Genomic DNA, 23080 nt, shown 5'->3' with positions numbered 1-23080 from the left:
ATAATGTCTGTCAAGTATGCATCAGCTAGGCCCTCAGCAATTCCTGTGAAATTCTACGTGGGTCGATTTTCTTGCAGCTATTACCCAGCCCGTTGGTATAAGTTCCACTTCTATAATTTCCCGAGCTACATGACTTGCAAATTTTGATGCAGCAACTGTTTTGCGAAGCCTTCGGTGACATCCGCCTGTCGTGCAATTTGCAACAAAAGCGCCTTTTGTTTTTGGCACGTTGTTGCTATCGTTCCTATAGCTTTCAATTTTCTATATTTAAAACCTCTTCATCTAGCTGTCTCACTTGACTAATTGTGCTTGACTCGCATGCCCCACGCAGTAAAACTTTTTGGTGTTTTTTTTTTCTTCCATAGCAACTATTCTTGCATGTTCCTATATGAAGGGCACTGAGCAACATACATCATGAGATCTATGAGATAGCTTCGCATGCGTTTTTCGCATGTACATCCTTCAAACTAAAGACAAGATCTCCATGCGAAAATGGCCGCTCTTTATAATAATATTTCCGTTTTGGTGGCGCCAACAAAAATGCGAGAAGGCAACGTAGCCAGCTCATGTGTTCCTTCTCGGTGTGCTAAGTAACCCACTTTCATTGCTTATAATACTCTTTACTTGCGTGTGACGATAACATCGGGCCCACTTAGTTCTATCCTCGTGACACAAGTGCAAACGAATGAAAACTTATTAATAACCGTCCACTGTGCCAACTTCATGGTTGCTTTGGCCGTACACCGCTTCACTCAGGGACACGTTCGCAGCACAATTGCTTCTTATTGTTTTTCTACCAAAGGCTCGGCTACAAATGAGAAGCACGCACCGGCTGTTCATACAAGATGAATGACGAGAGGAGACTCACATTATTTTTAAATTGTCGACCTCACCCTTCCGGTGCGTTTAGGCACTTTGGAAGTTATTGAAAACAAAGGCACAACGAGGTCAGTTTATGTCTTTTCGACATTTTGCTGCTGCCAAGATATGCCACGTGTGACATTCGAACAAGGCTGTGCAAAATGTGGAATTTGTTTTCTTTTTCTTTCTTGCGGAAGTACCAACAGGATCCGCACATCCGGGTCAGAAGAAGCTCCCCGCTGATAAAAAAAGGGGTTAGCGTAAAAGAACAAAAAAAAAACTAAACAAAATACAAGCGCACTTACTTGCGCATGTCGCAAATGACGATAATGAAGGCCGCCACCTTGTTCGACCATGTGCGACAGTGTTCCGGGAAAGTGAAATAGGCGAGCAATAATTTTTCATACAACGTCGAGTACAACTTCAGATGCGCTATGTTTATGCCGACACGGATATGGTGTCTTGTTTTTGGTTTTTTTTAACGCCCTCGTTCGGTTTTAAGACACGTGCAATGCACTTTACCTATATATGCCGTCGGACGACACAGGGTATCCCCAGAAGATAACGGTAGCCTAACGCAGCACCTATACAACGTCCGAGTTGAATCATCCATACCTGCAGACATGGCACCAGTCCTTCTTGTCCTGGCGCTCTTTGTCCCAGTGGCCTTCGCATCCACTACGACTGGTGAGACACTTTGCAGTTGTAACGTGTTTCCTTTCAAGTTAATGCTTGTCATGACACTTTACACACGTGTGCCGCATAGTCCATTCCTTTAGAGAACACCTAGTCAGTTTTGAGGCGCGTGTAATTTGAAATTATCAACTTCATTTGAAAGAAAAACATTGAGACGGGGTATGTATACATATATTGGCGAAGAATATGTTGTGCTGGCCCTCATGTGGAAACCGCGCCTTAATCAGTCCTGGGATATTAATTTGATGTTTCCTTTACGAATTAAATGCATTTTACAAAATATTGTAAATGCGGAAGTTATGCGTTCCAAAACCGCGATCTTATTATCAGCGAAGTCGGAGTGCGGGATGTCGAATTATTTTGGCTACCGGGGGTTCATTAACAAGCAGCTAAATCTAATTGCACGATCGTGTCTGCATTTCCACCTCGTAGAAGTGCAGCCGCCGACGCCAGGACGCAACCCACCACCTCAAGCTTAGTAGCGCAGCGACATATCCTATGGGTTACCGCAGAACGAAACACTGAATTACTCTAAGAAACAATCATCGTGCATAGTCACGCTAGCATGGCACTAACAGTAAAGGTTTCCGAGCAGGTTACCTCCAACCCAAGAACGCCTGAAAATTTCCGCATTATTTATAGTCAGCTGCCTACTGCTTGAAACATAGTGGTCAGAATCTGGGCTGCCTTTCCTACGGCCCTTTATGCTTCTTCACTCTAAGCATTTTTGTTCAGACCGCAGTGTACACTTTTTCAGATCATTTCAGTAGAACCACCGCAGCCCGGCACAATTTTCGACTGCAAACAGCGAGTGGCGGTTAGGATGGCAACTAAAGTTGCTCAGGCCGAAATAACTCACCTACAAAACGCAGGAAGACCGTATACATAAAGTTTAGTTGCTGCAATGAAAGGTCATACATTGTATCTACCTTTCTTCCGAGTTTCTTGTAGTTGGGCATATCATTTATTCCCGCTCCTCAGATGTTTCGAAATTACGACAGCGTTAGACACCTTTTCAAGTAGCTGACATCCGCTCAGGTGATATAGGCACTTTCTATATTGCGATCACAAAGACCACGCTCCTGACCCAGAAATGCATATACTTTTAACATTCGCGATGTTTTTTCGGTGAATGTCTTTTTCTTTTGTGTACTCCCCATTTGTGTGTTCCTTGGTATCGCTCATAATAAAGTGGCAGGTTGCGGGCTCACTCACAATCCCCTGCGCACACACCGCCACTTACACTTGAGGTGATCGCAGCATGGAAAAATCATTTGTCCCAATAATCCTTCAGTTGTTTTCAATCGAAGCTTTCCTGCGAACATGTCAGCCAATAGACGTAGTGGCGACGTGGCCGCCATCAGTGGATGTCTCTGCTCGGAAAAGCTATCGCTACTGGCGGAACGTGACGCCGAGCTCGGCTCCCTATTACATTAACAGACGGTGTTACCTTGTATCCTTGTATACAGCATGGACGTGCGAGCACGCACGCACAGCGTGAGCGCCACGAGCTATGAAAGAGGGAGCACGCGCCACGAGAAAAGGGACAACACGCGCAGCACTGGGAACCGATTGCACCTCTCCCACTCCTGACTTAACTCTACCCTCCCTTCTTCCTCTCCCCGTTCGTATTGTGGTTAAGCGCGTGCTAGAAAAAAAATATTGGAGGACGCTTAAGCTTCGCCTTTAAGAGTGGAACGCGATTGCGTTCGAAGATCCCTGACTGCTCCTCACGCTTCCCGGCAGCTGCAGCGTATGTAACCGTGATGTCTACTGGGAAAGGCTCGCGGCAAACGCTATGTAGGAAGGCGGGCTTTCTTGTCGAAACGCGTGATCTTGCAGGGGCCGCGATGTGGCGGAGGCGATCGCCATCTGAAAGTCTTTTCAAGGAAGCGGGCGCCCCGTTCAGTGAACTCTGACATATTTATGCGTCGCCATGCACAAATGGAGAAAGCAGTCACCGGTCTGTGCATTGTAGAAGCGCTGGAAAAGGGGTTTCGTTGAGTTTTTCGCGTAACAGAATTATGTTTTTCTCGCACATTGAAATTGCAATCCGAGAGCTATCGTTTCTGTAGGCTGTGTGTAAGTGGTAGTTTACGATTTTTCCACGTATTTCAGCTTGAGAAAATCATTTTCAGTAAATCTTTGCGTCACATAAACGGCCCGGGTATGTGTGATTCAAAAATCTTGCCTTTGCGGCGTCTCCCGCCACACGCGGGACGCCAGATTTTCTGCGACATGAGCTCTTTAACGTTATCGCGTTGAAAGGGGAGAGGTCGCAGGCGGAAGAGCGGGTAAAGCGAGCGCCAGGAGGTAGGTGCAGGAATGCAAGTAAACGTGCGTCAGCTCTAGCCCAGCCGTGGCTGCTCATGGTGCGGGCGATTTGCGGTGGCTTCGTGCTCACTAAAAAAGCTGCTTCCCATGCCCTCGCATCAGTGGAGGCGCGGGCGTTCGCCGCCGTGTCGGGTTTGTGCTCGTGACAGACGCACCATGTACTTCTAGCTTACAGCGTTTCTCTTTGTATGCGAAAAGTGCTTTCATTCGTTGTCGTCGATGCGTTATATGTAGAGAGACTAGAAATCTGTCGATGATGATGTCTCACCAGAAGTCGTCACTCGAGGATATTATCCCTAAATACAATATACCTTGCTATCGTGACTGACAAGCGTCACCGGGCGCTTCGGTTGCCAAAAGAACTCTGCGCGTTCTTTACTGTGGGGCACCGTTTTGCCTGGCACTCTCATAAAAGCTTCGTTCATCGATTTCCACAGTCCGTGGGATGCGCCAGTTATTTTGTCACTACCACTCTATATCGAAGCAATGCTCGTATTGAGTAGTTCGGGCACTGCTTAAAATGTCTGGAGAAGACTGAGGCGTTTCGTCAAGCTTCCCAACCGACTTTTTACGAATGCGAAAATTGTAACTGCACTCTCGTGGGGGTTTATCTAAGCTACTTTTGGTGGTTACGATTGGCTTTTCAATTTCACAGTTCTTACGCTTTTGTTTTGACGTTCCTAGGAGGATGCCTCAATGTAACCCTACCAGGCATCCTGAACCTTGGAACGGTATGTTATGTTTTTTATCTACCTAAGCATTGTTTAAAAAGTGAATGTCAATTCTACTGCCTGCCTTCTAGTTGCATCTTCCAGTCGCGCATAAACAGATGCGCTTTCTCAATTGCTGAAAAAAAATTTGCCGAAAATTACGATGCTTCCTAATGCGAAGTTTGAGCTCAGTTATATAAGTTTATAAATTTCACCAAATATTGGCTGGCGCGTACAACCTCTCTCGTGCGGCACGTCGCAAACGGAGCGAAGTTTGGGGCGACTGTCTCGCTAATCTGGAAACCTCGACAGGCAGCGCGTGGGCGCAGTTCACAGCAGCCGCCGTAGAAAGACCTCCCAGAGGATGCGCGCTACTCTGGCGCCATCTCGCACACATCATCGCCGCACTACGCTTTTCCTTTCACGCTTTCGTCATACTCTCTAAAAATGGCTGCCCATTTAACTCTGGCTGAGCAGGTACTGTTATGCGCTGGCACCGTTAAACCTACCTTTGCATAGTTTGCCTTGGCTTATCACATATTTGCATGGTTTGCTTGGTTCACGGTTGAGACCTCATAGCTTGAACATTGGGGTCTGCAAAGCGTTGTCACTGTTCGGGAGTTTCGTTAGCCCGCGTGTTTCTCGTGGCCTCGGCCTCTGCGCCGAGACGGCGTTTCCCTCGGTGCAGGAGTTTCATATGCACGTTCACGTGTTCTCAACATGTCAGTTTCTAACTTTTATCGTTTAGCTACAATGTCGGTATCAGTCGATGCACGCTCACGCTGTCGTTTCAGCTCTAGTTGCGCGTTCTGTCGAGCCTAGGGCTACGCGCCGAAGAAGGAAGTTAGAAAAGAAAGAAAACTCAGTGCCCGTTCACTCTGTGAAGAAGGATGACCAGCGAAGCTGTGTATGTGGGCCCCATGACGCCTGCTTCATCTCCGCCGTGGGTCGGCCCGGCATTGAACTATCTTCGGGATCGGCCCACGTATGGGGAGTGCTTAACGCTTGCTTCACCTCCTTCGCGGGTCTTTCCGCCATTGCACTATCTCGGGTATCGGCTCACGTATGGGGAGTTTCTTGCTTACCACGCCAACGACATCAAAATTTCCTTGGACGGTAGAAGTATGCTGCGATGATGTTGGCTCTGCCGTAATCGGGAGTAGATGTAAGCATGAAACGGCCGCTGGCAATGCAGATTGATCGGAGATGATACTAGTCACAATCTTACAATAGGTATAGCGCATGTTCGCAACGGCACACACAACCACATAACGCCTCACCACGCCATACTGTGCACTGGCCATTTTGATGTAGTGGTTTCCTGATAGAGGCAGAACTTCATTACAGGTATCGTCTCTGCAAAACGGGAGCTTGTGGTGCTCCGGACGCGCCGAGGAACTCCCGGATCGCTGGCGTTGAAAAGAGTACTCAGGTCCAAAAGTTGACAATCAAGTATATAGTACCGTGTATCTGCCTTTTGAAAGTCGCTACTGGAAATGACAAATAAAACTTCAGCGCACTAGAAGTTACAGCTTGAGTGATATTGTGAGCAAACTTTAGAAAGAACTCAAGAGTAATTGCTTTTGTAACTTCTTTGCTATATAACCAGCGTATGTAATGCGGTCTTCACTAGTTACGCGGATGATTTCGTTTTGTTCTCGCAACTTGCCCGGATCTTGACAAGCATTGTTGTGAAACTCGCTACACCATCAAGCCGAGAGGGCATAAATCTCTTAGCGCACTCCATCGCTGTCGAGGTTTACGACACCGTTATACTGGTGGCCTCGATCCTCGTCTTCGACTTGCTGTAGACCGACTTGCTGTAAACCACGTGCCTCCGCTCGAACTGGATTATTCGTTCCGTTGTTGAGGTGCACATCTTTTGGAAGAGTTGTTCCACGCTCATGTATCTGAGAAAACAAGAAACTAGTACAGTGGCGTCCAAGTGAAGACCAATCTGGAGCATTACGCGTGCAAAACATTCTTTCCCTTGCATGACTTGAGTTGCACAGCGAGGCGAAGGGGTATATTGCATAGGAGCTGCTTGGAGTAGTCATTGCCTCGGGGCTACTGAGGCTGTCTTTTTTCTCTTTACAAACAGAAATTCGCGCAACCACATTTTAACGACCAGAAATTGAAGGCCCGATCATTTTATACGTTCTCAGTGAACAAAAGCCATGAATAATGTTTATTAGTCATTGAAATCGCTACTAGTGACGTCCCAATCGATCGGTTTGTTTAGACGATTCTTCTGAGAAACAATGCTAATTGTCCTGCTTTGTTTACTTATTGAAGCCAATCTTAGCCATGGTTGCCGCATTCCACACATCGCTACTAAAGCGGGCTCACGTAAGTCCCTTACAGAGGCTCACTAGATTTTTTTCTTTTTGATATTGCTAGCTGCATTCTTATTTATGTCGGTCTACGAGCTCCTAACCAGACTGTGCGAACAAGGGAAGCCTCAGGCTTGTGTCAAAGCTTCTACAAGGGGACCCGTCTTCTTCGTTTGGGCAGCCCCCCTTGTGTAGACGTCGCTTTCAGCCGGAGGCTTCGTTTGTTAGCCCATTATTGATTACTTCAAGCACCCATATTCCCATAAATCCTTTCGCTCACTAACAAATTACAAATACAATGCCAACTCACTTAGAACACACCATGCTGACTTCTAATTCGTCTGCTGTACTTGCCACCCTTGTATATATTATCCATTATTTTTGCGGTGCTTACCTTCAATGATTGCTTTACTCTAAATGCAGTGCTTTGGAACATCGCTAAACCTGTGTTCGACATCTGCGGTAAGTTCTACTTTTAATTCTCTTTGAAAACACTGACTTTGTTTGGAATCATTTCTTTGAACACCACTGCAGCTGCTTAATTTCTCGGCGCCTAATAACTGTAACACATCGAAGTGAACATCCTAGTAAAGCTAGGGCACAAGCGCCCATCGTAATAATTGTGCGTATCCAGCCGGTTTTTGTAAATAACTAATTTTAGGTCCCCTACCTGAGAGCCAAGGTAATGGTTAATGCTAACTCGATTGGAGCCTTGAGCGCGTTTATAGAAGCGGAAATTGTTCGTGTGAACTACGGGGTAATTGAGAGTGCACGAAATTTAAAGAAACGCCCACGTCTTCTAATATTGACGCAGCGACGGCTCGCCTAGCCACATATTTCTTATTTGCGGACATATTCCATAAAAAACAAACATGAATAAATCCAGCAGCCAAGATTCACACACGGAATAATTTTACCGCGAATATAAATGTTGTGATTCAAGCAACGATATCATTGCCGATGAAGCCGGTGTTAGCATGTGTCGTAGCTAATTAACAAAGGGACTCCTACGAGCAAGGGTCAGTGCCCCCAGCTAAACGAAACGTGACAGCCGTCGCGCACACGGCTGCAAACGAATGACGTAGGTCATTGCGAAGGTGCCGTATGTCGTAACTGGGAAAGATGAATAACCTCCCATGTGTACGTTCAACGCTTCCCTTAAGGCATACGGAATGGCAGGTGAATAATCAAAGCTGCTGCACTTAACTTTAGCGCGAAATACAGCCAACGGTCAGCATGGCGTCGCAGCGACTGCGTTAGAGGGGAAGTAGGTGTGCTTACGTCGCATCGCGTGTTGCGAACATATTATTTATACCTTACGGGTGGAAAGGTATACGTCCACGCAGTGCTTGAATACCGGCACAGCGCATAGGCGGGCTTGTTGGATTTTAGTGAGGGAGCGCTACAGAAACAGTGCACTACACTCGAACGCGGGGTAGCAGGCGACCGGCTACTGGAACCTCCCCCTGTCTACGCTAAAGGAATGGCAGCCGGAAGATGGCGTGACCTGGCTGCAGAAAACAGTTGTGGGCTTTACGCATGTTATCTGAAGACCGTACTTTAGCTATCTATCTCTGGAGAAGCGAGTAGACATGAAGTCGAAGCCTAGATATCCGAAATAAAAAAAGTATCCATCAAGGATGTAAGCGACTTAAACTATCAGCCAAAGCTAACACCAATAACCGGTACGCATAGTGATGAACGGTTTCATGCGGGAGGCTGCATGTAGTGCAACCAATATGTATATATATATATATATATATATATATATATATATATATGTGTGTGTGTGTGTGTGTGTGTGTGTGTGTGTGTGTGTGTGTGTGTGTGTGTGTGTGTGTGTGTGTGTGTGTGTGTGTGTGTCACCAGCAACCTGATGTCTACTACAGCAACGCTCATGCAAGCAGTACATTGGCCAAAGAATGAAGCGGACTTCCAAGCTGCTCAAGTCAATCAATAGTGGCATGTTACACTAAAGAGAAAATGATCTCCCAAGAAATACACACGGTTTCAAGCCCAAACGCATGAGTGATGCACAGACTTCTCCAAAAAAACCGGCCTACTGTTGTCAGTTACGCAATCTCATTCACTAAGCTTATTGGTAAGTTTTATGCCAAGCAGCCAAATTCACCCTTCGCTACGCCCTTTGTATACTCATAAAATGAATGTGCACTTGATCCTTCTGCTACAGAAATTTCCGGGTAATCTTGGATTGTGATGTCAACGTTCAATGGGTATTCATTGTTCACAGCAAAAATCTTAGTGCAAAGGACCACGTGCAGCCGCATAGAAAACGCGCAGCTTCCACATGTTCAGACAGATGCGTGGAACGTTGTAAGTTGTAGAGCCGAAGGGTTTCAGAAACTGAAATCGGGGAAGTGAGATTTATAGAAGGCTTCATCGAACCTCCCCTTTGACATCCATAATTTAGGGACTACTAAGAAGTCGTGAGATCATTTTACATGCGTTTTCATCGCGAATATTTTTTTTCTCGAATTCCTCTGACAGCGTCAGCGTTAACAGCTTCCCTCCCTCTTTCTCTTTTCGGGACGACACAGAATGGAATCGCGACGGCTCTGACGAAGCTGCTGACGGTAAGGCAACACGTTGTAACTTTGGTAGTGAAATGCATTTGTAAAAAACTGGCAGTACTCTATCAGTTGTGTTCTGCCCGCTGCTCACAAATACACGTCGTAGTGGCTTAGGGGCTGCCGTGCCACGATGCTAAGCATGACGTCATGGCATGAAATGCCAGCCATAGCGGACGCATTTCTTGATGGGGGCAAAAACGCCCGCCTACCATCCATTGGGTGCACGATACAGAAGCCCAGGTGGTCGAAATTGTTCGGAAATGGCACAAGGTTATGTGCCTGATAACCGAATGGTGATTTTGCCTCATAAAGCCTGAGGATATAATTTTAATATAACTGTAAAGAAATCAGCGCACTAAAATTTCTTTATGGCATTAGCAAAAAGATCTTGTGTATGAGGTTTCAAAATTAAATCACAAGTATTCGAATAATGTAACAGTTACCTTGTCAAGCTTAGGACCAGACAACGACATGCTCCCTCTTGTAGCCCTAAACGGGGATTAACTATATCTTTTTTTTTTTAAGAAACATCTGGGTCAGATAGAAACTGCTTCCCACAATCACAACCTGCTGCATGATTTTAGTCACGACATTGTGCTTTGAGCGACTCTGCACTCCCTGTTCTTTATTGGTTTTTGCTCCCGTGCTTCCGTGAACAAATTAAACGCACCCGATGTAATTCAAAATGCAGCAAAAGCAAGCACAATCGAAAACGTTTGCTTTACGTAAGCAACCTAAGCACAGGATGGAACCGTTGCTGGGCATTCGCCATATTGAAGTCAATTTACAAACGAAGTTCTTTTTTACAAAGTCACGAATGCGCCAAAACGAGGCAACACTGGGGCCTTGTAAGTGTCATTTACCACCGATATTACTCAGATTTATGTGACTCATCGCGCCGAACGGCCACACTAAGCAATATCGGCTGCGCAGATTTGCGCGAGTCAATAATCAAAATCAGTAAGAACACGAAATGACAGCCATATTTCGGAAATACGAGCATTATACAGCAAAATTAGATAAAATTCATCATAATAGTGCTACTACTATTGCAACCGACGACGCTTCGACCTTTTCGCAATGCCAGAGAATATAATAGTCATTCTTGGTTCTTCTCGAACCTCCATCCTTCGATGCAGTGCCTGTTCACACCGTTGGCTTCGACCAGTGGCTCTGGTGCCGTCACCGCGTTTTTGAACGTCATTACGCTGTTCCTGAGAACCATAGGCTTGGGTAAGCCATTCCAAAACGTCAAAAATTTTGCAGCTAATTGCAATGAGCCGCTCTTAGATGGTTGTTGTCAGCACGCTTCCGTCTACCCTGAATAATTATTCACAAAATGTTGAGCCAAATTGTTGTGATTCGAGAAGCTACACACAAAACTACCCGTTTTGTTTCTTATTTGGTAAACTGCAGCGCAGTGGTAGAACAAGAAACGCAACGTACCCATATTCCACTATATAACATACCAACGTACCAACGTACGATATTTGAAAGGCATTGGCGCAGCGTACTTATCTAGCAACAAAAAAAAAGAAGAAAACATACTAGATTGTGATGACGATGTCGTCACGCATTACGTATCTGTGTGCATACCCGAAAATCTCCTCCACGAGATATTCCGTGTCACTCAATCACCGCACCTTATCACATTTATTTTTTTGGAACCATATTTTTCATCTGAAGGAGCTGTATATTTTCCAAAGTATCGTGTACAAAATAAAGAGCCTTCAGGGCTAAGGAAAAGGCTGCAGCTTTTCGTGATGTCCTAAGTAAAATACCCTTGCAGGTATTATCAATATACCAGGTGCTTCTTATTTGGCGCGGATTACTTTATTTTCAAGGAAACTGTCATATCTAAGATCCTGACGTTCTTGAAGATAGGTCACGTGGAAAGCCGGACACTACCGGGGACAAAATTTATGACTAATTTAGCTAGAAACCTCAATATTGCTAATTAGTTGTTTGTTACTAACGTCTAGGCACATGCTCCAACTGCGAACTTGAAGTAATGGGATAAAGAAGTATTCTCTGTATAGCGGAAATCCTAAGACTTACAGCGCTTTTGAGAGAAATGACCTTAAAATGTGTTACGAATACATTGACATGCGGTTTCGCAAAGGCTTGTCTCCAACAGTTTGCGACGGTGTAACTTGAGAGTCGAGACACTTTAAGCAGATTTTGGGGAGAAATATCTTATTGCTTCCACTGAACAGGCGTGGCTTCGCCCCTCCGGTTGAATTTTACGAATACAACACGCACCTAAAGCGACCAATTATTACGTTACTTAGCTCATTTTTTGTAAATAGATGAATGATCGCTACATCTAGTGAGATAGACAATAGGTTTTATTTAATACAAACGGTCGCCCTCCACTATGACTGGTTAGCGCTGCCTTGTTACTATGAAGCGGGACAACGCAATAAAGTGTCATAAAGACGCCTAAAAATGATAAGCAATTGGGAGGGGTACGGTGCACATGTGAAAATTTATCGCACTATGCAGATGGTCACTCGGTTTACTATTGATGACTAGCCGTAGGAGCGTCGTAAAGGTTTGGACCATTGGCGATACCAAAATGTGGTCTTTATGTGGCAACACCTGTTGTAGCAATAGATGATTCCACGAGTAGAAGGCTAACGTAGGCTAGGGCTCACGGGGAATTTCAACAATTCCTTCAAAAGTAAATGTGATGGTCCCACAAGCGTCGAAAAACCTGATACTGATGAATAGCCTATTCATGTCATGTATGTACACTGGCACACGCCAGGACAACCCTCAAAACTGGAATCATTTGTAAAGGCGACGATGCTTAAAAATGGATCCGTGCGTCCTTAATATGCTTCTCATTGGACGTATGCTCCAATGCTCAATTATATGCCCCAAGCACATGCTCATAAGCGTGAGAAGAGTAGAAGCATAGGCTCTTCGAATTTTGTTCGTCGCTCAATTTGTGTTCACGTAATCGATTGCATCGAGGAAATTCATTGAGAGGCTGGTTATTTTCTAGGAACACTGCGCACAAATAATTCCGTTGATGTATGAAAATAAATTTTGAGAGCACAGGCGCAGAGTACACAACTCTCCTCAAAATTCCTTTTTTAATGTCATTCGTTGCTAGTTTTTATTCAGCAGTGATGGAAGTACAAAACATTAACGCAAATATAAATTTTCAATAGACCCAAATAAATAGCGTACAAAGGCATCGTCATTAGTGAAAATAAGGCATAGGCGCTATGACACCTCGCTGCCGTTAGGCAGCAAGCAGTGCTTGAAGACGCAAAAAAAAGGAAAAACCATGCTACGTTGTACTTAGTGGTGTTAACTGGCTTCCGAGGTGCAGACAAGACCAGCAAGAGCAAGATACCAGAAGAGCGCGTGTGGTGCATCCATTCCTTAGCTATTCCTACCTTGTTGCGCTGTATCGTACCTCTGAAGCCGTACGAAAGTAACGAACGAGCCCAAGGCAGTATTTGCCTTTTCTGCTGAATTACGCAGTTGCAATGGGACGTGAATAGCAAAAGTGCTTTCAGGCGATGCCAAACTTTTCAACCTGATCAGCAGCGAGGATGAAAACAGTCACGCAATTACAGCGCGCCCGTTCGCGTACACACTTTTGCTAATCGGGTTTTAATTAACGCTTATATTGTGAAAGAATTCTGCATACCAAGGCTTACCCATAGGAGACGTGCTTCACAAACGTGCTATCACAGGTAATCCGATCGATAAGATAAGTTTATAATTGATTGCCATTGCCTTCGCGAATAACGCAGTTTATAGACCAGCAAAAAAACGAGAAAGCGATTAGCGTTTGTGGTGTTGATTCCAAATTCTCCTCGAAGCAGACCTGCTTAAACGTATATACATATATATATATATATATACATACATATATATATATATATATATATATATATATATATATATATATATATATATATAAAGATATATATATATATATATATATATATATATATATATATATATATATATATATATATATATATATATATATTAGTATTCACGTATTTTCGCAAGGGAAGTAGTGCAGACGCCGACGGGCTGAAAGACCGCGTCCTAGAACGCGGATAGCATTGTAACAGTCATCGAAGAATCCTCTTTGCTTAAAAGCAGTTCTTGCAAGCCTTCTTTTTTTCTAATCTTTGAGGCAAGCTGTTCACGGTGTATAAAGTGAGACATCTACCCGCAGGTTCCGTCCTGAGTACCGTACAAGGAGCCCTGACCCCGCTCTGCGCGTTGGGCGGCACGACCGTGATTCCGGGATGCACTACGCTGCTGTCCGCAAACCAAACATGCTCGGCGCCCATCTCGATCACGCTTCCCGATACATTTAATGCCTCCAGGGTATGCAGCCCATTTTGTTTAAAATTCTGTTGAAAACCTGTAATTTTGTTTTCAAGTCCTCACAGGCTCTGGGGAAGAGTACTGCAGGAAGAGGGTTAGAAAAAATAAATTGAAAGGGAAATAAAACAACTTCTTGCATAAAATTAAGCGATATCAACTATTACGTTACAGAAAAGTAAGCGGTAAGTGTCGCAAGTTGCTTATACATTGATAGGCTGTGGTATTGTGATAATCTGAGATGCTTCTTTTGTTTAGTTTTGTTTCCAAATTTTATTAATTTACTGGCGCAAGGATACCTAACACTTCACAGCGAGGCCAGTGCTTCTGATCATTTATCGCAATGATATTTTTAGAGGCACAGTATATTTTATAAAGAATTGTGCTTCGCTTCGTGCCGTTTAGTTCAGTGGCGATTCTGCAGCCATACGTCACTCAGGCCACAATAGACCTTGCGCTGAAGTGCCCCGTTAACGCTTAGCTTAACAATTTCTGCAGAAAAATAAGAGTTTGCTTGCTGCCCTCAAACATTTCAAAATTCACTCCTACTGGCTGGTTAATTAATCGTTTCGTTTCATTTGCGCATGTTGCAACATGTAAATGGAAACGGGCGCCGGTTTAATACGTTTCGGTGATGGCCTTAAGTTATACCAAGCCTAGGTTGATTTCCTTATATGTCTGTGTAAGTCCGGATCAGTGTCGTGTGGTCTAGACTTACTGTGTATGTTATACAAATACAGTAACACTGGTGCACACAAGTTTTAACGTAAGTGCATGTTAAACTGTATTTACAGTGTGTAAGCTTGGGTGAATCCCGTGTATATTTTCCGACGTGGCTTTACCCTACCAACTGTGTATTTCCTTGGTGTTTCCTTGCAGTGCTTAAATCAGACCCTTCTGCTCTGCCAGAATGGGACACCGGCTACAGTAAGTATGCCTGGCTATTGGTTCGCATGCTTTATCTTTGTTTACAAGCACTGATCGCCTTCCCGCCAGAATGTCTGTTAATCCGCGATTGAGGTTAAAATATGTGCTGCGCATAACACACGTCGTATGAACACCGAAAGCGAAGTTACCTCTTTGAATTGACAACGAATGAGACAAACAACTGAAGGGTCGAAGAAGCAATGAGAATAAAATATGCCGCGCGCAAAACTATCGCAAAAGTTTGCATCATTTTGTTGAGTATGAGATAGCGCGCTCGCACTTTTCTCGGCCGATATAATAAACTTTCCCTTTGCCTGTTTGAGGTTCAGCATAAAAAAATAAATGCCTCAATTGACGTACATCGTCACAAAAATTTCCTACAACCAGTAATCAGTTGTGTTTCAGACGCAAGCTTGCGTCGACGGAGCGAGGCGTTGTTCCTTAGCAGCTCAAAGCCGCATAAGGTCACGGGAGTTTCCAGTATGGCAGTCTGGGTCGGAGTCACTGTTGACGCTCAAAGCGGCAGTCACAATTGTCAGACTAGTGTCGTACTCGCACATAAAATGCAAAGTATTTCTGTTTTCTCTCGCTGCATACCTTTACGAACTCACTATGAGCCTACTCGTGAGCGTATACAATGTGGAATCAGTGATTTCGCCTTTTTCTGATTTCAGTATTTCTTCCTAAGTGTTAGCTAAATGGCTGTATGACGCGCAAAGTTACAGCAGCGCTATTGCATGCAGTAGGACATTCCTAGTCTACAGCCGCCTTTCGAAAATTTTGCAGGAAATATTAAGTGATAAAGCATTTAGGCTGGTAGAAATTTGACAGAGGTAATGTATCAAAGAGAAAAATTTTGTTTTTTACCGCCTACGACCGCTTACTCGAGGTTTTCCTTCTTTTCCAGGATCAATTGGTGCTCAATGTCATCAACACTGTAACCGTAAGTTTCCCCAACACAATGTTGTCATGACGATTAGCAGAAATATGTTTCGTGAGTACTGAACTATTAGTGCTCACTTTCTGCTGCGCCTGCATCCTGGCATTTCTTTTACATATTCAGTCACTCACTTATTTGATACAAACTTACATCACCCAAGTAAGCAGTGTATGGGAGTAGAAACAAGAAATTTGCCATGTTATATATAACTTCAATACCAAGCTCAAGCATACATTTTGCAAGTATCGAAAAAGTAACCATACTGCAAGGATCAAACGAAACAGGATACTTGCGTTCAAACTATTCCACTCGCGAATCATAACCCAGAACAGATGAGTATAGAATTAAGCAACTACGACAATGTAATTCACAGAACTTGCTGCTGTAATTACTTCAGTGAAATGTATACTACGGGGCAATCATGGAGGAACATATGTCGGCACCTGTTTCATCGTTAGCAGACAAAGTGAAATATTCGAATCCCATGAATGTTCTTGTGGCTGAAGGCATATTCATGTTATTTCTTCTTTTAGCTTTGTGACATCAGCACGACTCTTGTAATTGCTATAGACAAAGCAAGCAAACCAGTTTTGGATGCATACTTTGCGTAAATATAATACTAATCATTGAGGATTTCAAATTGAACAGGTATTAAAGGTAATATTTGTTATTACACAGCTTTATTCATGCCAGTAAAGAATGACAGCGTTCCGAATGTATTGAAACACTGGACACCGAAATAGTTTCAGAATATCGACGCATCGACACCGACGCTTCTTCACTGTAACATAATACTAGGAGGGCAAATTCTTTTTGAAAAAAATAACGTCACTCTTGAAAGCGACAACTGCAGAAGTTTTATTTCCTCTTGAACATTTTGGAGGGAAAAATTTATCAAAAATTATTTAGGATGTACAGAGTGACTCGCAAATGTTCGAGCTGCACCTCTCATGCATAGCTCTGAAATTTTGCAACCAGTGGTTATTTGATGCACAGATAAATCTAAGTGCCACAATGCTCTTACATTTTCCGGCTTCGAAATACTGCCGATATATAGCTGATAACCTCATCGCAAATTTTTGTCTGCTCTATAGCGATATATATATATATATATATATATATGACTTTCATGGATTATGAAGAGGCACTTGATTCAGTAGAGCTATAAGTAGTCGTGAGGGCGTTGCATAATCAAGGACTAAAGCAGGCATGCGGAAGTATCCTGCAAAATATCGATATGGATAGAGTTACCTTTGTTCTGTGTTTGTGTAAAAAAACTCCCTATCAAGAAAGGGGAATACTATTCACTGCATGTTTAGAAGAAGTATTCAAGCTTTAGTCTGGGAGGGCTTAGGAGGGAGGATCAACAGCGAATATCTCGATAACCTTCGGTTTGCAGATGACGTTGTCGTGTTCAGCTGCACTGGAGATGGACTGCAACAAATTATTGAGGACCTTAACAGAGCACATATAACAAAAGGGTTAAAGAATACTGTGCAGAAGAAAAAAGTACTGTTGAATAGCCTGGCAAGGTAACAAGAATTAATGATCGCCAGTCAGCCTCTACAGTTTGTGCAGAAGCTCGTTTATCTAGGTCATTTACTTACCGGGGACCCTGATCATCAGAAGCAGATTTACAGAAGAAAGATGGGTTGGAGTGCATACAACGGCCATTACCAAATTATGAATGGAAGCTTACCACTGTCGTTTAAAAGAAGTGTACAATCAATGCATTCTACCAGTGTTAACGTAAGTGGGCAGAAACTTGTAGGTTAGCAGAGAAGCTTGAGAACACCTTAAAGATCGCTCAGAGTGCGATGGAACGAGAAATGATTGGTGTAACGTGCCGAGACAAGAGTAGAGCATTGTGAATAAGAGAGCAAGAGGGAATATGCGATGTATTTATTAACATTATGAGAAAAATAAAGGCTGGGCTGGCCATGTCATTCGTAGGGCACATAACCGATGGACTATTACAGTAGCGGAATTGGCTCCAAAAACGTAGTCGAGGACGGCTGAAAATTAGGTGGGATCACGAAATTAGAAAATTTGCAGGCGAAAGTTGGAATCCTTAAGCGTAAGACAAAATTACGATCGCTGGGCGAGGCCTTCGTCCTGCAGTGGACATAAAATGTAAGCTGATGATGATGACATCGAAAAAGAAAGGGTACCGCTTCAATAAACTTGTTAGTCATATACTAATTACAGCTCAATTGGAAGTACGCTCGATTGCTTGGAACTTAGTAGCTGAATAAACAAATTTTTAACAATAAGTTTCACAATTCCACCGTCGCTGTAAAAGATTCGGGTAGTGGATGTTGTTATCGGTCTCATAGGCAATTATTCTACAATGCACGAGTGTTTTCAATGAGAAACATGCTTAGTTCTCGAAATATAATGGAAAGAAGAAGGTGAGCGTGAAAACAATTCCGCGATAGGAGAGCGCCAGAGCAGGCGCAAACCATAAAGTCCCTATAAAGAACATTGAAAGGACAATTCCATTGTCCTAAGTCTTGACTTGAACCAAAGTATAACGGCAGATCTGAGTCGACTACTGTCATCAGGTCACCGGCAGGGTCACAGTGCATTGACTCTGAATGTGTTGGAGTCGGTTCATTTAATTTAAGATGAAGCATGTGCGACGGCGGAAAGCAGTACCTTTAAAGTAGACTGCATAGTTTGATTAGCTGCATAACGTATGCCCTTAAGCAATGATACGTCACAAGATTTATGTCTCATCCTTGATTACGCCTCATGCGGCACACCTACGCAATCGCAGAATAATTCGTGCTACCAGTATGGCATGATTCCCTATACGTATTCAGCAAATCAAAACCGTGAGAGCAAATTATTGTCCGATTTCCCGTCACCAGCGATATGAGCCTCAGGCGATTTCTGGTTGTGCAACAATGCCACGGAGAACGTGATGTGGTATAATAGACCGTACAAAAATATGTGTTTAATTGACTCCGTGATCGTTGCTACTAAATGTTCAACCGTAGTGTCACCCTAGATTAGTATTATATGAGAATATCTGCGCTTAAGCGATTGGAGTGACTAGCGACGCAAATCTGGGTTCGAGTATTTTTTTTTATTTATTTTTTTACTGTTAAATATTTTACAGCAAGAGGAAGCGAGTTTTCCTGCATGCACCATAACAATAGGTATTGTCCCTGAAATATTGTAACAAAGAATATTAATCAGCACTTTTGGGTTGTTGTCTCTCGTATTCTGAAGTTCCTGTAGTTTTTTTTTTTTTTTATTCAGCGCATATGTTTGCAGACTGGTACATACGCAACATACAAATGCTCTGGGGCCCAAGCAATCACTTCGCTGAAGTTAATCAATTGTGTTCATTGTGATTAAATGGTCTCAATGAAAATGTACTTTGTGCCACACACTCATCTATTACGTTACAATACTTCATTGTACTTTAATATCTCAAAACCACAGTGCCTCTTCACCTCGTTACTAACAACCAATCCTGGCACAAACATTACCGGACTTGCCTGCCTCGTCGCCGGATTTCTACAAGCTGTTCCTGGCCTGAACTTACTTGCAGCTTTCCTGCGATTTTCATCCGGCTGTAAGTGCTTGTTTTTATGGACACGTTGATATTCATGTCTGAAACACGCAGGTTCACCAAGTCAGCACCCAATTCTTCCGCCATGCGCTGGCGTGCTGATAAAACCACTGAAGCTGCACAAATGAAGCGAAAAAAATTAGTGGGCTACGGAAAAGAGGATTTCGGTGTCGGTGTCAACAGCGTATTGCTTCTTGCAGCCGTGTCATGTTGTGGCACCGAGAGATGACTTGGCGAGATCATTACATTATTTTGGGGGGCAATTTTTTGTGTAGCTGCAAGCTAGCCCCTGAAACAGTCTCCGAGGTTCCCACACTGGGAACGATGTTTCCCTTTGTTGGCGCTACATAATTTTTTTCTATGTGGAGCACATGTCTATTACCTAGTGCGCCATCCTATTTAACTATATGTCATTGTATTGTTTGCTGTATAGAGCGTAGATAATCGTGCGTTCTGAAGGCTACACCTACTTTCTATAGTACCATCACTAAAAATTAGGTACGAGACAAAAGTTCATTCTTATATACATATGTACGCCTAGCACCTCAGGCTAGCCACGTTATTCTGGTAGATGTTCAGGTGCACATATTCAGGAAAAGCTTGTATTGTCTCACTCGTGTTGGCGTCGCTGATGCCGTACGAAAAAGCCCTAGCCGCATGGAAATAGAAATTGCTTGTCGAGCTACGGGTTCGGACCACCGACATCAGGCTTGCGAGACCCCCACGCTAATTGGTTCAGACTCTCTCAATTTATCGTAGCTGACCTTTAAAGCGGGGTTTTATATGGGTGAAGAAGTAGACGCAGCGCAAGGCACTAGTCTATCACAGGCGTGCCCTTCCTCCAGAAGTGGGTCAGGGTGTGATCGCGTGATCGCTCGCTTCGTGTCCGCCGTTTGCCGCCAGTTCAGGACTGGCAGTCAGATGAGGAGGCCGCATTTGGCTCGTTCTGCCGAAGAGCAGGCTGCGTTGAAGGAACGGCGTCGGGAGCCGGCCGCGCGTCGTGCGTTCGGCCGAGGAACAGGAGGCGTTTGATCAACGCGGCCGGCAACTCGCTCTTGATAGGCCTCGTCGATGACGCACCAGCTTCGCCGTCAGGGAGCGCTTCGCGTCAGGGAGGGCGTTACAACCACGAAAAGCCGCCGATATCGAGCTACGCTTGCACCCCTCTTCACAGTAGTAGAAGAGCGGTCAATTTTTGTATTAATTTCTTTACGTTATAATTACATTCAAGGACTCGCCGGCCGCACTATATGTTTGCCATATATACATCATATTTAGGCAGTGTGTGGAAATGAACACAAAAACGAAACGCAAAAGAAAGCACATAATATTTTGGACCGAAACGCAAACGTAACGGAAACGTTATTTATTTTTTCGTTTAAGAGTGAAACTAATATTTTATTGGTTTTCAATTCAAGGGTAAATTCGGCGATACGAAACAACCAACGTTAGGTAACGGCAGCATTATATCCTATAACAGGCGTCGGCGTAAGCGCGCATCTCAGACAGGGATAGTGCGTACGATAGCCGGTCAAGCGCTACGCTAATGCACGCCTGCCGCTCGGTGCATAAGCACATTGGCATCGTAGCAAAACCCTGGGCTTGCGCGTTGAAGAGATTATCGCTTTGTTTTCGACGGGCACAGTACTTTGTTATCAAAGTTTTATGGTTCGTTTATGTTCGAATTCATTTTATCGGAGCAGCGGTCTCGCCTTTCCGTGAGAGCACTCGATGACGTACTGGCTCTGAGATCATGCTTAGAACCTTGACTGAAACAATGAGCTTGATTTCAGAGTACACGATTCACTTATTTAGAAAAATACATACAATATTTTTTTATTGTTGCATTGCGTTGAAAAATTTTTGCATGCGAACCAAGCAGTTATGAACCATTATGGGTCTTTTTTTTCGGAGGCTTTTTGAGTGGAACGAAACGAAAACCTGAACGAAAAACAATTCGTTCCAACACGCCGCTTTCAGGTACCGGTCACTGGGCGGGGCTGGCGGTCACTTGACATTAATTTCACTTTTAGATTACTGCTTGCCGTGCCAAAAATTGCAACTGACATTTTACGTAGGAGCGGTATTATGAGAACAGAAACATATTCACAATGTGATTCTTTTTAAGTGCTGTCAGTGGTTTACGTCTTTTTGGTGTCATATGGCTAGATAATACTGACGCAGATATTCGAGGAAAACGCGCAGAAACAAGATATGTGGACGAAACCAAGGTAATAGTCATCGCTTCATATGCAAATGAACAAAGTATGCCAGGGAAATGATTCCAAGCAAAAGGTAGCTTGCGTTATGTAACGCGGGCGCCTACCACTAAGATACCCGGAAATAGCGTGAGAAGAAGAGAAAACGAGCATAACAAGAATCTGTAACAATATAAAAACGCAGCTCATCGAACAGCAATAACCGTACTGAACACGAGGGAAGTGAGATTAACCGAATGGTTAATGGGGAATGGTAAGAAACACAACTCAAATTACCGTTACTCCAGCAGCTTAAATAAACATGAAGTATTTAGTTAATCTGATAATATATTTTCATTCGGGAGCATGTGCTGAGCTATTATGTATTATGTATTGAAAAACGCTATTCTTAATTTCAGGTTCATAAACGAATGTTGCACAGCACCACAACCACGATTCGTTTGCAACGAGGAGAACGGCGGAGATAGAAGAATTTTATGGAAACTCTTTCCTAGGTGTCACTGGCGCCATCATGGGAAATATTTCTACTTAGTACGAAACCCGAATACAGAGCATTGGTTACTGGCGAAATATACCTGTGACAAAAACACGTGTCTTCACTTGTTTCTTTCTGTTCTCTCTTTATTTTTCATTCAGAGTGGAATCGTGCTCCAACCTTTCACGATGGTTTGGTTGCTTCAGGATACATAAAGATTGTCTCGGTATTATTAGAAATCTTAGCGGAAGAACCATTACTTTGGAGAAGTGATGTAAGGTGCTTTACGAGCATAACGGAAGTAGAGCGGTAGAGATATAACAAAACGTCGTAGTGTTGCTATGATAACGTGACAATCGTAGTCAACGAAGTGCTCAAGATTTGTCGACTCTGATATGTCCAAAACTTTCTCATCCGAACGAGGTGGCTGAAATGGCATCAAAAGGTCAGAAGAAACGGTTACTAAAACTGAAATCATGACATAATTTCAAATATAGCATGCCTGAAATTGAAGCGCTAGGAGTCCTGACTGGCTTAAGTAAAGTCACAGGGCCTTAGTGACCCGAATCGAGGTTCTACTTCGGTTCCAAAACATCAAAAAACAATTTGGCTAGCTGTACACGTTTGTAGAGTAATGTAGTTGCCTTATTCGCGCCATGGCACAACGCTGGCAATGACACAGACCGTGCTCACTGTCCTGAGAGAACAGCATATCAGGGCAAATCAACCAGTTGACTCACCTGAACTTGGTCCTTAGCTTGCTTTCCGAATCTCCTGGGAACCCTGTAGGTGAAACTACGCTTTATGCAGGCAGGCGTATCGATATTATGGGTCTATCGAATGAGAGAGTTGCGTGCGCAGCTTAGCGTGCCAGACAAAAAAATCTAGCGTCCGCGCGGGGAAATGGGAGCGGTGTAGTCGCACAATGAAGGCTCTTTGACAAAACAGTCTGACATGATGTTGTCTGCGGCACTGTGTTCTGTCAACCCATACCAAAAAGTAACCATAAGAAATTCGAGTGACAGTTCGACACCATCACATGGCGAAGG

General features: G+C 43.8%; 1 protein-coding gene across 1 annotated transcript; it reads left to right on the top strand.

Moving 5' to 3' along the window:
• The first annotated feature begins 1432 nt into the window (after positions 1–1432).
• LOC142591184 (uncharacterized) lies at positions 1433–22145 on the top strand. The gene is made up of 10 exons (XM_075703552.1): positions 1433–1548; positions 4576–4622; positions 7358–7396; positions 9493–9528; positions 10665–10758; positions 13736–13890; positions 14767–14814; positions 15722–15757; positions 19208–19340; positions 21955–22145. The coding sequence occupies exons 1-10, from the start codon at positions 1485–1487 to the stop codon at positions 21960–21962; spliced, it is 660 nt and encodes a 219-aa protein (XP_075559667.1). The 5' UTR covers positions 1433–1484; the 3' UTR covers positions 21963–22145.
• The last annotated feature ends 935 nt before the right edge of the window (positions 22146–23080 follow it).

The sequence above is a fragment of the Dermacentor variabilis genome, chromosome 8 (assembly GCF_050947875.1).
Source record: "Dermacentor variabilis isolate Ectoservices chromosome 8, ASM5094787v1, whole genome shotgun sequence".
NCBI classification, from domain to species: Eukaryota; Metazoa; Arthropoda; class Arachnida; order Ixodida; family Ixodidae; genus Dermacentor; species Dermacentor variabilis.
Note: the sequence above shows the minus strand (reverse complement) of the source record. Positions and strands in the feature narration are given on the sequence as shown.